Source organism: Aptenodytes patagonicus, chromosome 4 (genome assembly GCF_965638725.1).
Source record: "Aptenodytes patagonicus chromosome 4, bAptPat1.pri.cur, whole genome shotgun sequence".
In the NCBI taxonomy this organism is placed as follows: domain Eukaryota; kingdom Metazoa; phylum Chordata; class Aves; order Sphenisciformes; family Spheniscidae; genus Aptenodytes; species Aptenodytes patagonicus.
The window spans coordinates 71,831,494-71,850,258 of record NC_134952.1 but is presented as its reverse complement, the minus strand read 5'-3'; the positions used below and the strand labels follow the sequence as shown (position 1 = coordinate 71,850,258).

At 41.4% G+C, this 18,765-nt stretch overlaps 1 protein-coding gene across 4 annotated transcripts; it reads left to right on the top strand.

Moving 5' to 3' along the window:
* Nucleotides 1-4,923: 4,923 nt before the first annotated feature.
* On the top strand, nucleotides 4,924-17,432 carry SCOC (short coiled-coil protein). 4 transcript variants are annotated; one of them, XM_076337192.1, is made up of 4 exons: nucleotides 4,924-5,032; nucleotides 14,245-14,316; nucleotides 14,419-14,502; nucleotides 15,040-17,432. In XM_076337192.1, the coding sequence occupies exons 1-4, from the start codon at nucleotides 4,969-4,971 to the stop codon at nucleotides 15,180-15,182; spliced, it is 363 nt and encodes a 120-aa protein (XP_076193307.1). In that variant the 5' UTR covers nucleotides 4,924-4,968; the 3' UTR covers nucleotides 15,183-17,432. The 4 variants fall into 4 exon arrangements, with proteins under 4 accessions (XP_076193307.1, XP_076193306.1, XP_076193308.1 ...); XM_076337191.1 differs by having other exon boundaries at nucleotides 14,242-14,316; XM_076337193.1 differs by lacking the exon at nucleotides 4,924-5,032 and adding an exon at nucleotides 13,472-13,540.
* The last annotated feature ends 1,333 nt before the right edge of the window (nucleotides 17,433-18,765 follow it).

Genomic DNA, 18,765 nt, shown 5'->3' with positions numbered 1-18,765 from the left:
GCAGCTTCAGAAGCAGCATTTGCAAATAATCATGCTCATTTGCATAACATGCCCTCGAAGTGTATCTCAAAATTTGCAAGACGTATCTCAGCCACAACATGGCTTGTAAGTATCTTTAAGTTGTAAGTGGTGAGTGAGGAGGGAAGGGCAGGGGGGTGGGGGCGAAGAGAATATACACCTAGAGCCTTACTGACAAATATAAATATATCTCAGTTTACAGGTTGAATCTGCGAATGACACATTTAATACACTTCTGTCACCACCTCAGTAAACTGTTGTTCTGCAAGTAGGTTACTGTCATACTGTGTCAGTCAGACTAGCTTTGAACATCCTCTGAATTTACTAGTATGATTACTGCTTTATTAGCATGCACTAAACACGTGCCACAGATCCTTTCTGTCAAAGTTCATTAAAACAGAAATGCACTGGCAGCTGTCATTTCCTAACAAGGCACATATTTTTAAAATGCTGTCCTTTATATACAGTGTGAAACTGATACATTGGATGCATTTTTATAATGTTTTGTGTAAGAAAAATAATTCCAAACACTTTGTTGTATGCTAGAAAGTTCCGGCAAATTTATACAAATGTACATTACCCAATTGTACAGTCAGAGCTGAATTCTACTCTTTACTCAGAGCTTATTGTCTTACTTGAAAAAAATACAAATCAAAAGGAGTATTTTTGGTTTTGTTTTTAAATGTGCTGACTAAAAGCAGAAGGATACAATATCTCCTAAGAATGCAAAACATAGCTTTCCTATTTCAGAGTCCTTTAGTGGCTTACTTAATATACTGCGTTGCTTACATCATATACATCCACATTTGCAAAACTTGTCTTCAAGTTGATCAAACCACTGTATAACAAAAGCAGATGGATGCATTAGGATTGTACAGTGCGACCTGATGGATGATCAGCCATTACACCTGTGTTGCAACAAGGATCTAACCCACCCAGGGTACTCTGACTCTGCCCCAGTATTCTCTGAAATCAACAGAAACCTTTTTAGTTGAGTGTTTTTCTGACTTTAAAAAAAATCTTTTCTATTATTGATACTCGGAAAGTATCAGAGCAACAGCAGGCATCTCTATACAATTACACCTTTGGAACAAGGAGTCAGTGAGGTTTTGCTGAGTGGTGCAGACAGCAAAAATGTCTCAACTGACTAACCTCCTGTCTCTGACCCCACTCTTCCCTCTTGCCTTTCCAAGTTAGAAAAATATTTGAAATAGAGCCACTGAAAAGCATTTCCAAAAGGCACCGCAGCTGTGGACTTCCAGAGGTAACAAATTAGCATTGTAAGAGGAAACAAGGGAAGCAGGTGAAAAGGGCTGTTGAATGTTTTGATGTCGTAGCTCAGTTCAGAAGTGCAAGGCTGAACCCTACAAAAAATGAGTGGTATTGAAGTCTGCCTCAACCACGCTATAAGCACTGTTACACCATTAACATAAATAGGAGTCACAGCACATGGCTGTGTTTTAGCTAACGTTTAGCTAAAATGTGCCATACATCTGTACTTAACTCTGAGCCAACTTCCTTTCCAGGTCACTATTAAATCATTTTAATTAGGAAATAGTTACATGGTGCTTACAGTAATAAAAATGTGAACCTACTACCAGGCAGGTTTAGCTACGGTTGTTTAAATCTAAGGATCTAAACCCTCCTGTAATTGTGTACTTGACACAAAGTTGCCCGACCGACTACAAAATCCTGAGCTTCGAGAATCATTTCGGTACCAAACCTGAAGACATTCTTGGGTATTTATCTACTGCTTTCATGACCATCATATCCAGACAGTGATCTGCTAATGTGCTTGTTATCAATACTCATCAAAACTGGGCTAGCACATGGCTACATCAACTGATGCTATTGCTATAAAGTCAAACAAAAGGCTCACAGGAGTGGCTGTCCCCACGCTTCCCCTACCCTCAGCCTCCTCCGACAGTTTACACCACCTATTTCAAAAGGCAGCCAGACAGCTGCTAGGTACTTCACAACCTCTGTTCAACTTAGTAATGAAACCCTCAGAAAGATGAACTGATATTTTATAACCACATTTTTTACGTTAATGTCCATTACTCCAGTGAAAATAATTCACACATGGAAATAGCTAAACTCATTGTGCTCTGACAGTTAATTCCATTACACAGCTTGCTTTTAAGCTGGTCAGAGTTCCTCTGTCTGCTGCTCCTTTATGTTCCTCCTTATAAAACAAACATGGTGACAGCAAGAAATGGGTATTTCTACTTTACATCTACATGGCATCTCCTATCCAAAGACCTTATTTCACTAATAAAATATCAGGCCACCACCACAGAAAATGTTTGTCACCACAGCACTCACAAACCCAAGCAAGCTACAGATATAATTCTACAGTGCCTTTAAAATTATAGAATACAGGTGTATGTTTAAACATGAAGAATCTTTTGAGCAAGAAAGAAACAAGATCACGTCTGTAGAGTCCTCTTAGTTAAACCCCATCCCTCTCTCTGTTGGTAAGTGAGTCTCCATTTCCATGCACAAGCTGTGTAGGTCTCCCACAAACCTGATTCCCAGGTCCTCATGAAAAGCAAAGGCCTTCTGTAAAACAGTGCAGCTCCAGGGTCCCACGTTGGTCTTTGTTTATATACACATGCATACAACTAGGTACATGCACCCAAACACATGTATCTATACTTTCCGCTCTCTCCTCCTACAAAGGTAGAGGCACTGACTGAGGAAACGAAGCAAGCAATCTGTCCAAAGGCCTTTCTTTCAAAGGGAGCTTTAATGAGCTCTGAAACACTTGCAGGGCAGCCTTATTTTTGAGCCTTGGAGCCTTGACTCGGTAGGGCAGGAAGAATAACTCCTTGGGTAACCTGCTCTTGTCCTTGCAACCAATGCACTTGGCACAAAGGCAAGAGCCTGACTGTGTAAGTTGCAGGGATCAGTACATCGCACATGAGGCAGCCAAACTCCTCCTTGAATCATATTCTCCCTCACCCTGAGGAGTCTTTCTTACTGGCTCTTATTAAAATACAGCTTTTACTCTGCATCACTTTTACTAATGGCTTTGATCTAGACATGAATAACAACTGCACAACATCCATATTCACTAGGCTACTGTGAGAGTCTGTCCAAAACTAGCTAATAATTTACATGGAAACTGTATCTACCAGAGGGAGCCCGTATGGCCAATATAATAGAACAATATTGACACAGGCAAGAAAAGTTAATTAAACCTTTTAGATGAGGGCTACACAGTTCAGACAAGATACAACCCTTAGTTCCACAGGCATATGATTTTACAAAATTCAGATGTAACAGATTCAATAATTGCATATGTTTTTAGGATCTGCCCTTCCAAACTGAGTTGTTGAAATGCTTCTACTGTACATAACATGTCTGAGAACAATAAAAGACATAATAAAGACAAAAGATCAAAATGTTTTCTAGCTTTATCATCATGATGAGAGCTTTAAAGCATGCTGTTGCATCACTGAAAGAAGAAAAAAAACCCAACTGATCCAGATCCCCCTTGTGATACTCAAGGATTTGGAATGAACCCAGTAAGTCTCCTCACACAGACTACTCGAGACCAATAAGGTAATTTTTGAACTGGTTCTGATCAATGTGAAGCAAAAATGAGTAACTCTCAACACAATTCTGAAAACGCAAGATGTGCTTGGTTTTCAGTAGTCTCTGAAGGCAGCTGTCAGTAACTTCACTGACACCAACAGAAAAGCTTAAATAAAACTAAGCAGTTAAAGGATCAGAAGAAAAAACTACATAGCAGCATTACATTTATCATTTCTGTAAGCACACCAATTCCAATGCTTAGTGTCTTAGGCCCTTTATCCTGTAAAGTTACGTGCATTTACCTTTGTACACAGAAGCCATCTCAGGAGTCCAAATCAAGATTATGTCTAAAAGCGTGAAAGGCAAACTGTAAATTCCAAGAACTATCTCATTCTATAGTTGGACAGTGCTTCACAAAACTAAGATTCAATTTTTAGTGAGACTTCAGAGAGGTTCCTAATTACAATTAAGAAAAAAAATTATTTGTCAACATCCTAAACTTACAGCCTTTATCTGAATACAAATTAAAAAATTAAAAGATGGGTAGATTCTGAACATGCAACCCCCTGAAAATGAAGTGGTTCCACTATTCACTATACTGTCTTTAATCAAGACCAGGGCCATTTATACTTTTAAATTAATTGCAAGAAAACATTTTATTCTAGGAGTACAAAAGAAAGCTATTTCTAAGAGGTAAGTAGTTTGAGGTGAATTTCTAGTTTATATGTTCAAATGATGTCCAGTTTTCTTTAAGAAGCAAAACAAGAAGACTAAAGTGGGGTTTTCTTTGAACTCGATTTCTCTTCCTTCCTCACGTCTACTATCACAGAACGGCACACGCTCAACTTACGTGACTTCACTTCTTCACACTGCCTGATTGGTTTTGATGCAACTGTTCATGTAAGTAAAGTTACTCACATTCCTAAGTTTTGAAGATTACATTTTAAATTTGCTGCTCCCAAATCTGTCCATTGCATTTGCTTGGACTGTAAGTAACATTTTTTGAACACTTTAAGTTACTTTCCCTCTTTTCTCTATCAAAAAAAAATCCTCCAACGAAAAAACATACACAGCCCTAGAGAAAATCAAGCACAACAACAAAAAACCCAACTAGGGTGAATACACAGTTCTTTCACAGAAAGAGCCTGCAATAACAGTGTTTGCTCAGCACGTATCTGACGAAGCAGTTAGAACTCTGAAAACTTCTAGCTTAACAATTTCCAGAAAAGAGCTCAAGGTTCAGATGAGATACCACACAGAGTAAGATGTGTGTAGTTGCCAACAGTATTCGATAACACCTGTGTGTTGGACTCATTAAAGATTTAACCAGAGAAGTCACGTGCACACTGAAAAATGGCTGACAACTGCCACGCTTAACGCACGTCTCAAACTTTGAAAAAAGGAAGCAAAATGGAGTTACCTTTGGATGAGGAGGATGGCACTTTCACCAACATTTCTTTGGCAGATGATTCAGGTAAGAAACTACAGTAATCTACTGATACAATACAAATTCCACGGGCTGAATAACAGTACGGGGTGAGCACACAAATCTGTAGATCCTAATTACCAGGTACAATGTATTTTTAGCAAATGCCCTCAAGTAAACTTTTCTAGTTGTGTAGTTGAATAAGCCTTGTGATTAGTTAAGAATTGAGATTTTGGGGGTATGGAGTTTTCATATAATAGCATATGGTAATATACATTCGTCATCTGAGCATATATAGCCTTTCACTGTTTAGAAAGTTACAGAAATGTTAACTCAGTAGTTACTACTATCAAAGAAAATACAGATAATGCTGGCCTTTCCTCCTGAATATGGAACGATAATCTGACATACTCTAGTGAGAGATCACAAGAAGTGATGCAAATTAATTGGTAATGGAAATAAGCTGATCCATTTAAATCCCCACTATTAAGCATTTAATTGTTTTAAAAGAAACTACAAAAGCAAAGACTGCCTCCACCTCCCCCTTCCCCCCCCTTCTAGCTTATGGAATAAAAATTATTTGGAATGGGAAGCAGGATAGTTCTACCTACTGGGAAAATGAAGTGAGTTAATATGAATTGATAATAAATTATTTAGAAAGGTGTGGCCAGAGTATCAACTTGATCACGTCAGCATGGCTGCCATAGAGCTGTGCTAATTTACACTAGCTAGGAATCTAGATTGCTTATTAATGAATAATACAAGTCCTATCCCCCCCCCCTTTTTTTAGCGTAAAGAATGTTATTGTACATGCTATCTTTACCTTCTATATAAAAAACCCCATGGTGTTGATCTTATTTTTAGAACACAATTTTCTAGCCATTTCATATTAGTGTGATGGTGCTGAACTGGATGTTTGAACACACTTTGTTTATACAGCATATAGCCTAATGGACATCAAGATGTGGTTGACCCAAACTATTTACAGTAAGATAAATTGGCAGACCTTGGTCCAAGTTGTGCGGTAACGAAGGGTTCTCCTGACAGCAAATCTCACTCTTTCCCTGTAGCAAGGTGTAGAACAGTACGGAAAAGGTAGCCTATGATGCTGTTTCATGACTTGCTGCACAGCTGATAACATGGCAAGAACAGACGAGGGGCAGCATACAGTGGCAAGATTGTCTAGTCTTTGCAAGACATCCAGAAGTAGCCGAGTTAGGGCTGGCTCCACAATACTGGATGGGTGTTTTTGCCATATTGCTTGCTTAGGCTTTTGGAAGATGTCAAGTTGCTTTCTTTAGAAGGCAAACACCCACTAGCCTCCTCTACTACTCTAACCTCAGCACCCTTGCAGCATGGAAAGTGTTAATACACATGAGAAAACAGAGGCACAAAGTTAAAAACTCTCTCATTCAAGCACCAACTGACACTAGATACCAAAGTATACTCACCAATGCCAAGCCCTGACAGATGTCACTGATATAAAAGTAGCTGCTCAGCAACAGTGCAAACAAGACTCTACTGCACCTCAGAAACTGAGCACTTCAATTTACTAGACTCTTGACTGCGGTAACACATCCAAGGTCAGAGAAAGCTCATGTTCACAACACAGAGAGGACCATAAACACAGCTTCTTTATGCAAGATCTGCTACCAATATCAGAGCTTTTCCCCTAGTAGTGAAGAGGTGGGGACAGTTGCTCAAAAGTAGAGAGATAAATTCAGAGTACTGAATATAAGTGACATATTCAGGCAAGTTTTTAGCTTGAAGGCATAGAGGGAGAATACAGTAAGATTCATGGTGAACATGATAACCCTGGTCCATTTCTTCTGCCAGAAGGCAACACCTGGAGGTTAGAGAGAAGGGTATAAGAAAATTCCTAACCTATAATGCGAAGAGGCTATCATATACTTTGTAGGAAACAGTCTTCCTTATCTGTCCCACTAGAAGTTAAGCCTAATTACAGTAACTCCGGAGCACTGAAGCTAACAAACAGGATGGGCCTTACAGCTGTAACTGTAAGGCTGGAGAAGAACATCAATTCCAGAAGAGCTGGGAGGATAAAAGAAAAGTTTTACAGGGTGAGAGAGAAAAAGATTCCTTAGGATGGACAACAGCAAGTTCAAACAAGGAATAAGGAAACTAGACTTGCAATATGTAGATCGTAAGTGGACTTTGCCTGAGGATGACCTGATGTTTTAGAAGCGAGAGTTCCATAATTACATTCTAAGTAAGATCACAAAGATGCGCTGGTTTCAATGAACCCTAGTACGTTTGTAACTGCGTCAGGCTTTCCCCCCCATTTCTTAAAATGTACTGGAAAAGATACTAAACAGACAAGTAGAATAACATGCTATGTATGTACAATCTGAAGCATAATCGGAATACAGTCTTTATATCAAAGTTTCTTTACTACAGTGAAAAGCCATTGTGGCAAAGCAACAAAGGTTACTGAGCCTGATTAACTGCGTGCAATGCATGAATATTTAATAGCTATTGCTCTTTCAAAACAGCAGCGTTTCTCTATTTGTTAAGTACACAGGTATTAAAAATAAATCACTTCCATGTAAATCAAGATGAACACAAAATGGTAGCAAGATAGAAACTTCTCGGTAAGTATTTTAATATCAATATCAAAAGCGCGTGAAATCAAGGAAAGCATTCATTAACAGCATTTGTGAAAATATTTTCACCTTTAATGAAAGAAATACCTTTTCATTTAGAAACTCACAGCACTGGATAAAGTTCCCTCAAAAAATTACCTACTCAAGCAAAAGCACAGAGGAAATTAAACCAAAAATAAAACAAAACAGTGAGACGATGCCCAACAGCTGCAAAAAATTCCTTATTGTTCTTCTGATCAATGCTGTATAAGTAAATCAAGGCGCTCTTTCTCCATTGTAATGAACCTAGAAATTCTCTTACTCTTTTTTCAAATGCTCTTTACAGAAAGCCAACATCAAGGACTACATTTCTCATGTAAACCCCTCTTTTAAAAAGCAGATACAACCCCCTAAATGTTTAGGCCTAACTTACAGAAAGGCAAAACAGTTTTTCGTCCCATTAAGTTACCAGTAAATACAGAACCCTGCTAAATGTCCTTCCACAAAATTTGGTGGCAAACCTACAGCTGATGATTACAAGGAGGATCAAACTGTTAACAGGCCAACATTATGTCATATATGTTGGTATTCACAGCCTAAAGCTGCAAAGAGTTCAGTTGCTCAGTCTATTTAAAAATGCACTTTTGTGGAGTCAAGAGTCGAAATGAGAACATTTGCACTCATGCACAATCTTGCAAAAGATAAGACGCAGTTACATTAGAAGGCAGGCCTCCTTAGGGTTAAAGAGAAAATATGACTTTCTAAGGCTTTCTTTTTGTAGACTTTCTAAAGAGACTGGATTTTTTTTCCCCAACTGTATGCTCACAGGGTATGTAATCTGATGAGGTCCCATTCTCATTCGCAACCTAAGGCACTACCAAAACACAGACAATAAGTAAGGACACAGACAACAGTTAGACCAATGTAAGCCAAAACAGCTGCTCATTTTGTATAATTTGATTTGGTTGGGAAAAGCGCAAACTAAGAACTACTTAGAATCTGCAGTTGACAGAAGTCTGTAATTGTAAATTTGCACAAGGATGTGCACATGGCTACAAAAGCCTTTTGAGGTTACTCAGAAAGAGTAACAAGAATTGCAAAGAATTCTGGTGTAAAGCAACATTACTTGAAAAAAAACTTCTCAGTCTGTCTGTCATTTCCGCAGAGAAGCAAAATGATGAAGATTTGATGTAAAGGGTCTTGCAAAGTTAGTATTGCAAGGAAAAAGAATTGAACCATTTGTATTCCTTTTCGTCTTTTTCTTTGTGGCAATAATTAAAGGAGAAAACAGTACAGTTCAAATAGCAAACTCATTTCAGAAATATGCACAATACCTTCTTCTGTTAACAAAAAGGAGAACACATTTCTATTCTAGTGGTGAACAGTGAAGCCTCTGTCATCCGTCAGCTTACGCAGGCGCCTCTAGCGTCTGTAACGTTGCCAAAAAGGAAGCGAAAGCCTTGTTGGTTTGCACTGCGTACCATGGCAAAACCAGGATGTACACCAGAGTTTTAGAAATAAAACATCTGAAAGTGTTTGTCATTAGCAGCAATGACTTAGAATCTGAGTCCAGAGCAATAAAATTCTCTCCTGTAGTTTTGTAACTGCACACATATATGCTTCAGGTTAACTATTAATAATGCCTTATATCCTAGGGAGATTGTTGCTATTTTAAGCAAAAAATGCTCTTTCAGTGAAACTGAATAAATTAATTCCTTTGGCCAGCAACATCAGCTAGTTTTAGGAAAGCTTAACTGGAACTTAACGTACAAGTATAGATAATTGCATTTATAAAGTAAAACTTGTTGTTCCTATATATTTAATATAGATGACAATGTTATGAATGCCTCCTCTGCTTTAATCAAATGCCTTAGAAAAACATAAAATGAATTAGTGAGAAAGAAAGGGATTAGCACCTGTTCTTAGTTACATCCAAGTCAGTTTTGACTTCAGGAGCTCTGATACATTGCTAAAAACTACGAGCTCTCTTTATAACTCTTCAGTCAGAAAGTCCACTTACCTGAAGCAAGTGATCTAGCATGTAGTGTAAAAACAGTTTAATAAACCAAACAGTGGAACATTACTTAGGGCAGTGTTCAAGTATTTCCAGTAAGAAAGAGAATCCTCTTATTTCTTCTTTTAAACTGCAGAGTGGATATTAGTATGTTGTTATGCTGCTCCACAGGAGAAAGCAATTAATTTCCAGCATTTGTGAATATTATTTTCTTGATAAGGTATATGTTCTCTAAAGTAGAGAGCAGTAAGTTTGTAAACAAAACTAAAAAAAAAGCTCTGTGAACACAGGTTGTGCCCAGTCTCGCAGCCTCGTGCTGCGTATTCCGAATACTCAAAGTAAGCAGCCACATAGCGAAGTTGACCTATTTGCTCACACTTAATTAGTAATTAGTATTTACCCCATTAATTTTGCCCCTCCCAGTGAGTGGGGAAACCACAGAGAAGCAAATGCTGCCAGATCCCTGTCAAACAGAAGCCAGTCTTTAGAAGGATTGTTTCAGGTTCTCCTAGGAACAGTCCCGAGGCAAGACTCGCCATGCTAACAACTTAAAGAACAAAAAAATGACACTTTCGAACACAAGAGTTAACAAAATACTACAGGCTGATAAAAGCAAGAATTGTTATACAAGGGCTTGGATTGGCCTCCTCCAGTCAAAGGGGACATCAAGCACACCCCTAAAATGCAAGGTACTATTTGGTTGCTCTACACACATGCATAGGTATGCCTTCCCTGGGACACATTCCGCATTATAAAAGGAATCTTATTGTTTGGGATATACTCTAAATCCCTTAAGCTTCAAATTTAAAGTGCACAACAGATTTCATGAATGATATATTACCCAATGCAAGACAGGTGAGGTAAGGAATTTGAAAAACAAATAGGTAAGTTGTGATATGCTAAGCTTTTGCTGTTTTGGTTGATTTCTCATTAAAAAAAGCTTTGGGCTGTGGGCTTTTTTCTGTGGTGCGCTGGGTTTGGGTTTTTTGTTTGTTTGTTTAAATCCAGTAACACATCAGATATTTAGAATCCCGGGGTTGACTTATTTGCGCTGGAAAATAGAGAGAGGATTACAAAGGCAAACCTTTTCAAGGGAAAGCAAGAGGAGCTAGGCGTTCTCTCTGTGGAATTTACATCCAGCAGCATCAATCCAACAGTCTTGGTCCCTGGACTGAGCAGACCAGGGCTGTGCACAGCAGGGTTGCTCCCTGCTGGCTCAGCACTTAGGTATGCTCCCCTTGGAAAGAGGGGATGAAGGACAGGGAAAGAAAAAAAAAGTAATACGCGTGGGTCTTGCCATGATAAGGAGTTGGGACGCAGCCAGGTCACACAGAAACAGTTTCTAAGCGTTGGGGCCCAGGAGCACGGGCCAGCTGTGCAATCTCAGATACTAGGGTAAAGGGGTTCATATTAAGCACTTGCAGTAGGAAGATGCATTGTGTGAGATCCAATATGTCCGAGTATACTGCGGTACAAACCTAAAGAAGCATCTGTGCAACTGTTCAACACTAACCTAGTAACACACAGCACTGCGTAGACTGAAGATGCCATCTGTTCTCTGCTGACAGCCCCTCTGCAATGCTAACAGTGGAGGCTCAGATAAAGACAATTTTCTCTGAAGGTAAACCAAAAAACCTCTCACACAGGTTAACTTCGGAAAAGAAGTTTCAGCCTGGTGCTCAAGCTCAAGTATCAGAGTTAAGAATCAAAACAAAATACAGCAGTCAGAAACCACAACCATGCAAAGCAGAATCAACCCTCAACAGTACACGTACCAAAATGGAAACAGTAGGTAAACCAGCAACTCTTGGAATTACTACTCTGTTTTGGCTACAACAGCAGAGGAGCCAATATATCTAGTTTCCATTCTGTCCCATAATTTAATGTCAAGGATTTTTCCACTTTGCTCATTTTGGGACAGTTTAGACAATAAACTGCAAATGTAATGCAGCGAGCAAAGTGGAATTTCTGCAGCGAAGAGATGTATTCCCCTAAGATTAGCCCTCAATCATTTTTCTTTCCCCTCTTGTAGTATAAAACACAGCAAGTTCTGCACAAGTTCAGCAAGCTCTCCATCCATCTGTATCCACTTGCAGACTCTGGCCATATTTTCTCCCCCTTAATCAAGGTGCAGCAAGCGAGATCATAACAGGGTGAGAAGCACCTGTCATTTTAAAAACAGCAATCAAGGAGAGTTACTAACAAGCTCCTAAAGCCCAGCCACCACCTGAGAGGCCTGCTTGCAGGGATTAAGGAGGATTACTGGGTTAAAAATGCCTTTTGTAGAGAAAGTGATATACTTTTAAGTAAACCAGCTAATAGAACTGAAAACAACAGACTCATTTTCCAGTACAAACAGACTGCAGGACTCTAATTAAAGTGTTTTCATAACTTGAACAGCATTCAGTCTAATCTGAATTTATCTGATTGTGAGGTTAAAACAGTTATTTAATTAACACAATGTTGATAATACTGTGGAGGCACCCAGAAGATGTAGGATATTATAAAGACGTACTTTCTGAAGTGTATTAAAAAATACAGTAGAGGGCACACTTCCCAAATGCCTTTATCTTCCCGAGTATCTATACAGCATCAAATTATTTATTTATTACTGGATATCTTCCTGCAACACACGGATACGATACGGATATATTTCACTGCAACATACGGTTCAAGCTACGTAGTACCTATGAAGATACTACAGGCTGTGCAGTGCAGTCACTTCAGCGAAGCCACTAAAACGAGCTCGGGTCCTGCACGCTGCCTTTACTGTGGCTCGTAGGCTGTCCTACGGGCTCCAAAGGGAGCACCCTGTGCGGCATGCGCTGCAAGGGTTATTCCCTCCAGGGAACCAAAGAACACAGAAACAGGAGTGCTGGCTTGGAGCTACTGAGCTACTAGATGAGAGCAACTACTCGAAGTTACTTAGGTTTCCGTGTGGTGTGATCTCTAATGCTGTTAAGATCCAGAAGCAAGGAGCTAAATCAGAGGTTTCTTAATCTGGACGCTGCTGTGTGGAAGGCTTATCGATCTGCCAGACTGGAAGCGGCTTGGCCAGGTTTACGGGGCGCTGAACCGGAGCAGGTAGACCCCGCTGGACTCCGGCTGGGCGTCTCCTCTCCAAGAGCTCCACGTAGGAGCACCTGAGACAGAGTTAACTGCAACCACACGCACGCTCGGCTTCCACCGACGTTCCTCACTCGGGCTTTGCCAACCTACCCAACTCTGAAGGAGTTACACGCCGGAGAACATCTGCCTTTTCTTAATTTCTTCTGAACGCCACCAACCGCTGGTTGAGGACCACCGCTCTAAACACCTGCACAAGACGAATTTACCAGGAAAACGTTGATATTAACTTAATCGCGTACTTACTAGTTACTTCCGTTATTTTATCTGCAATTCAGTGGGATTTAACGGGAAAGGACAGCGTACGGTTAAAAAAACCCGCGAGGACGGCGGAGCGCTCTCGTGTCCCGCACCCCCTCAGGCCCGCCCCGCCTGCACCGCCCGCCGCGGGGCGGGGACCGGCCTTGGCGGGGGAGGGGGCGCCAGGCCCGGCCGTTGTGTGTGAGGGGGGGGCTCCGCCAGCCCCAGCGCCGCCCTCCACCGCTGCCGAGTACCGGCCGGGCAACTAGCAGCGGGCCTCGCCTGCCGGCAGGGAGAGGGGGGAGCGGAGAGGGGCGCCCCTCGCCCCGGCAGCCGGGACACGCGCCCCGCACGCGGTGAGGGGGCGGCCGGCGGGGCTCCTCCCGCCCGCCAGCGAGGCGCCGGGGCCCCGCCCCGCTCCGCCGGCACGCCCCGTTGGCTAGGGCGGGCGCAGCCCCGTGCGCGCGCAGGGCCAGCTGCCGGGGAGGCGGCGCAGGCGCAGCGGGGAGGCGCACAGCTGCGGCCGGGCCGGGGCGCGGGGCGCAGCCCGGAGGGAGGCGGCGGCGGCGGCAGGTGAGGAGGCGGGGCGGCGCGGCCGGGCCGCGGCGGCTGTAGGGAGGACGCGCTAGGCCGCGGAGCGGGGCCCGGCCGCGGGCCGCGCGGGCAGGGCCGCGGAGCTGCCGGCGGCTCCCGGAGGGCCCTGCGCGGAAGCCCTCTGCGGTGCTGCCGCCCCCCCGGCCGGCGCTTCCCGGCAGCGGGTCCGGCGCCCGAGCGCTGCCGTTAAACGTGCCTGTTCCGTCCTGCAGCGAGGGATGCGGAGGTGGGGCGGCGGGGGATGCGCTGCGGGGTGCAAGGGACCCGAAGAAACGCGCGCGTCCCTGCGTCCGTGACACGGTTGCCCGTGACGGCAGCGGAACCGGGTGGACGACGAAGGGGGCCCCCGCTGCTGCTCTCTTTCTTTAATAGCCAATTCCAGAAAGATCGGCGCTCAGGAGGCGGCAATCGCACCACTGAAACACAGCGTTATTTTATGCGTTAGAGAGTAATCTAGATCAGTCATTTTTGTCAACTGAAGCACAGTTAGTTGAAGAATCACATTTACATACCACGTAAGGCTCTAGGAAAAATAAAGAATGTCGAATGCTGTTCTGCCTCAGGCTTAAGTGCTGGCTTTTCAAAACCAATTAGAAAAATGCATCCAAAATCCAAATATAAAGGCAGTTACATTAACGGTTGCCTTAGTGTTCTCTCTTTTTTTTTTTTCTTTCTTTAAGCAGTGCATCTCTCAGGAATATTCTCTTCAAAAGTGGAAAGAGCCCATTCTACGATGATGAATGCCGACATGGATGGTATAAGTTCTTAATGTTCTTGTTCTTCATTGTTATTTTTTCTACTTAGTATAATTTCCAGCTGTTACAGAGGTTGCATTAAACTCGTATGATTTATTGCAGCTGTTGAGGCTGAGAATCAGGTGGAATTAGAAGAGAAAACACGGCTTATTAATCAAGTTTTGGAACTGCAGCACACACTTGAAGGTTAGCAGTTTGACACGTCAGATTTTTTACAAGCACACAGTAATAAGCGAAAGAAGAGAACCTTACTGTCACTTATGCAGTTGAAGGTACATAAGCAAGGTCTCAGAACTATTTTTTTTCCCCTCTTTATGCAACATAATGTTTGCTCGACTCTCACAATACACATCAAGCAGAAGGGGCGATACGGTTAACTTTCCCAGGCTCATTAGTGAACACATACCTTTGAGTCTGCTCATCATCAAACTTTTGTTTCCAAAAGGTTTAGTTTGCAATAGCTTAATTCAAGAATTCAAGAAAAGAATAAAGATACAGACTAACAGTAAGTTTGTGTAACAAGTTTGTCAAAATACTACAGAATAATACCGGAAAAATGGGCTTTAGATAAAACTTGTGAGTAGCACAGTGTTTTATAAGAGAATACCTTATGGCAGTGTTTCCCGCATTAGAAGCGTGAATAGTTTGATGTAGGCACACAGAACATATTCATTATTGTATGCAATAGTGTCTAATATTTTTCTTATAATATCACCTTCGCAGATCTCTCAGCACGAGTAGATGCTGTTAAGGAAGAAAACTTGAAACTGAAATCAGAAAACCAAGTTCTTGGACAGTATATAGAAAATCTGATGTCAGCATCTAGTGTTTTTCAAACAACTGACACAAAAAGCAAAAGGAAGTAAGGTGACTCACAGATGATGTCATTGTATTGCCGCTGTCTTTTTTTGTTTTAATTGGCATAGGCTACATGAGCTAAAATACCTTGGTTTGTGGCTTTACTGGATACCTGAAGATTATAAACTTTGGTGATAAAGAGAATTAAGAACATTGTCATGAACAGGAGACATAAGTTTGTGTATTGTTAAGATTAAGCAATGTGCAAATGTAGTGTAGAGACTTACTAAACTTTCATTTAAAAATGAGCATCTCTTGTTAAAAATTGGATTCAGTTTGTCAGGTTAAACAAAAGTCTGTTGGCGCTCTTTGAGGTCTTAGGGTAGTGTTCTTGACTAGCAAAATACTACAATATTGTGTTGAAACCTCGTTTGATAAAAATATTCGAAGTCTAATTGCATCGCCTTTTCCACCTCAAATATATTTAGATTACTGTATAGTATTCTCCATAGCTCTGCAAAGCAACTTTAAACAAAAACCTATAAACCAGTTAAGAATTTCTATGAAGTGGTAACAGTATGACAGTATTTGCAGGGTTTGCGTGCAGAAAAACACATAAGATTTTTTGGGAAGGGGGAGGGTAAGGGAAGAGGAACAAGGATAAGCAACTTACATCAGGGAAATACCAAATTGGTGCAGTATCAGAGTGTTTGTAGTTTGCAAGATGTACACTTCAAACCACTTTCACTTTCCTGTTTCCTCAAAGAACGATCAGGCACAGCATCACGATGTATGATCTTCCTGAAGTTTTTCAGTTGTGTGATGAGGAGGAGTTAAATAAAAACCTGAGTAATAAGCTTTACAGAAACAGGTGGTCAGCAATGTTCCTCGTGCTCCTTGTGAACAATACGCAGTGAGGAACGGAGAACAAGCCTTTCCTTGCCACCTTTTACTTTCCTCCTGAAGTGCCAAACTTGTCTTTGCTTCAGGCCTTAGAGCAACTGTTCTCCTGCCCCAGAGCCTGAGCTTGTGAAGTACCTCTTGAGGCACTGCACAAAAACATCTAAGGCAGAAGACTGCAGTGGAACAAAAGGTGGCTTTTGCCTCTCAGATCTGTGCTGCTCTGAACAATGCCTAGTGTCAAGGTGCCCTGTTTTTTTACTGGCTTGGCTGGTTTTTTAGCAGGTTTTGTAAAGGAGCTCAGCCCAGATTACGGGTCTGAGCACTTCCCATAGAGGCGGCATGTCTAACATGATCAGTATTAAGGGAGAGCAGAAGCTGAAATACAAACAACGATGTAAGTTTTAGCAGCACTCAGTTGCATCTGTTTCATCTTGCCATACAGCAGCATTGCAGACTTATTTATGGATGTTACCGAGAACTGAGGTCTGTCTCTTCAGTAATGAAGCCATTGTACTTACCTTTTAACAAAAGGAAACCACTAGTTCAAGGATCTCTTTCAATCTTGCCGTGATGAATTCTATAAAGTAAAGCTGCAGGAACTGAGTGAGTGGATGTAATAGCAGAATAAATCCCCCTCAAACCCCAAGTTTCTTGGCAGCTAAGCACTACTGTGTCTTAAGTGTAAGCTGACATTGTGAGACTCCCCCTTCCCAAAGGAGACATCTCCCATTTCTCCCCATTTAAGATGACTGTACGGCACTCACTGGAATGTCAGCAAAGTCAGATGATTGCAAACAAAGCACTAATAGTTTGGTCTCCAGGGCTGTTTACAAGTCTGAGTCAAGAAACCTGATGATGAAAAAAGTTTTACCCACCAAGGCACAAATGGCTGATACCATTTGCGTCATGGGGTCCTGTAAACATCCAAAATTATTTTTAATCTCCTATGGGCTACTCTCTCACTTTACTGCCTATTATGGAACTCTAAGTTCATCCAAGAATTGCTAGCAGGTAGAGTAGATCACACGGTTAGTCCAGGGTTTGAGCATTAAAAAAAAAAAAAAAAAGAACAATCACACCAAGCACTTGACTTCTAAAGATTGCATTGCATTACAGCCATCCTAGCTTTAAAGCCATGTCACTGCACATCTCCATCTGCACTGTAGGAGATCAAGTGGTAACAGAGCATGCGCTTGTTAGACTTCAGCAATTTCCCAAGATCGAGTAATCTTAAAATCATGGTTTGTATTGTAAGATTGGATAGTGATACTTTATCCATCGGTGTATATATAGTAGTCATTTCATCTATATACCATTTTACATCCCACTACTGTGGCCTTCATTTAACTTATGAACATTTTAAAGATGTTGTATTTCTGACTTTACACTAAATAAAAACTTTTGATTTGTCTCGATTAGTTTGGTTTAACATTTGTTAACCCTAGAACTTCTCATAACTATCTGTAGTCCAAAGGTGGAAAAGTAGTAGGGTTTGCCATCATCTTGTGTTTCTACACAGCTGAAGTGTCTGAAAGACTAGATGTAATTAGCAAGTATTAAGATTAAACCTGGGTTAACTAATCTATTTTCAGCAAGCTTCCAGTTCCTGACTCACTTGGTATTTTCACCCATGAATCTTACATTTCTGTATACTTTTCTGTTCTGGCTAAAGGAAAAAAGGAAAAGGATTGGTAGACAGCATCCAGTGTTGTCAAAGCTAAAACTTGCACCTCTCCACATGGGAGAACTTTAAGCCAAGTTAGAATAGAAGAGATTTTACCTTTTCCTACACAGGTAAGGAGCTCTACAGTAGACAGAAACCAGAATTATTACTTCCATCATACCTTAATGAAGGTGGAAGCTAACTGAGGAGTAGCTTCAGTTGTAATTAAATAAGAAGGCCTACTTAGCCTTCCCTGAATATAGAAAACTCTCAGTCTGGGATTTGGCATCCTCAGTAAGACCAGTTTTATTAAGCTATGATGTATTCAGTGGGAATGCAGGCTGCGGAGGTCTGATACTCATGGAGTTCCAAAGATGACTGACAGTTTTAATAGCAAGGCATCCTGGAACTGGATTATCATTAGTTGGTTAATTTCAAAGCACTTTCAAGCAGCCATGACAGCAAGATCAAGTATTTTTCCTGAAAAACCTGTTCAGATATAGATGGACTATGCACAGGAACTGCAGGTGAAATCTCCATGTTACAAGTGTCAATGGAAGGGGGTTCCCCTTTTGCCTGGCTTTCTAGATCTAGAGCCTCAAACCCCCAAAGTTCTGATATTTCTCCCCTACTTACTAGCATTATCCGAGTAAGCTGATGTGCAGAAGGATGGCTTCTATCTCCAGGTTATCAAAGTCATTAAGTCAGTATTAAAGTGAGATAGGCCTTACAGAGTCAGTATTATTGCAAACAGCACCCTTGAGTCATGGCCTCACAAGACCATTTTACCCATAATAAATGGCTCCTTATTTACTCAAGTGGGGTACAAGCAAAGATGTTGATGGGGCATTAATCAAGACTTTACAGGAACCTTAAGTTCAAAACCCTAAGGGAAGACTAGCATCCCCTGTGGGGTGACCAATCCCTGGAGTAACTATCACACCAAACAAAAAAGCCAACCCCAAAACCAAGAAACAAACAAAAGCCAACCCCAAAACAAAGAAAGAAACAAACAAAAGCCAACCCCAAAACAAATAAAGAAACAAACAAAAAACAACCCCAAAACCACACTCGAAATGCTGTAA

Bases quoted from the DNA above. Each gene is read 5' to 3' on its own strand.
- SCOC (XM_076337191.1), top strand. From the start codon at position 4,969: ATGGAGTTACCTTTGGATGAGGAGGATGGCACTTTCACCAACATTTCT. The intron at 5,033-14,241 runs GTAAGAAACTAC...TCTTTCTTTAAG, and splicing joins TTCTTTGGCAGATGATTCAG to CAGTGCATCTCTCAGGAATA. The intron at 14,317-14,418 runs GTATAAGTTCTT...GATTTATTGCAG, and splicing joins GATGAATGCCGACATGGATG to CTGTTGAGGCTGAGAATCAG.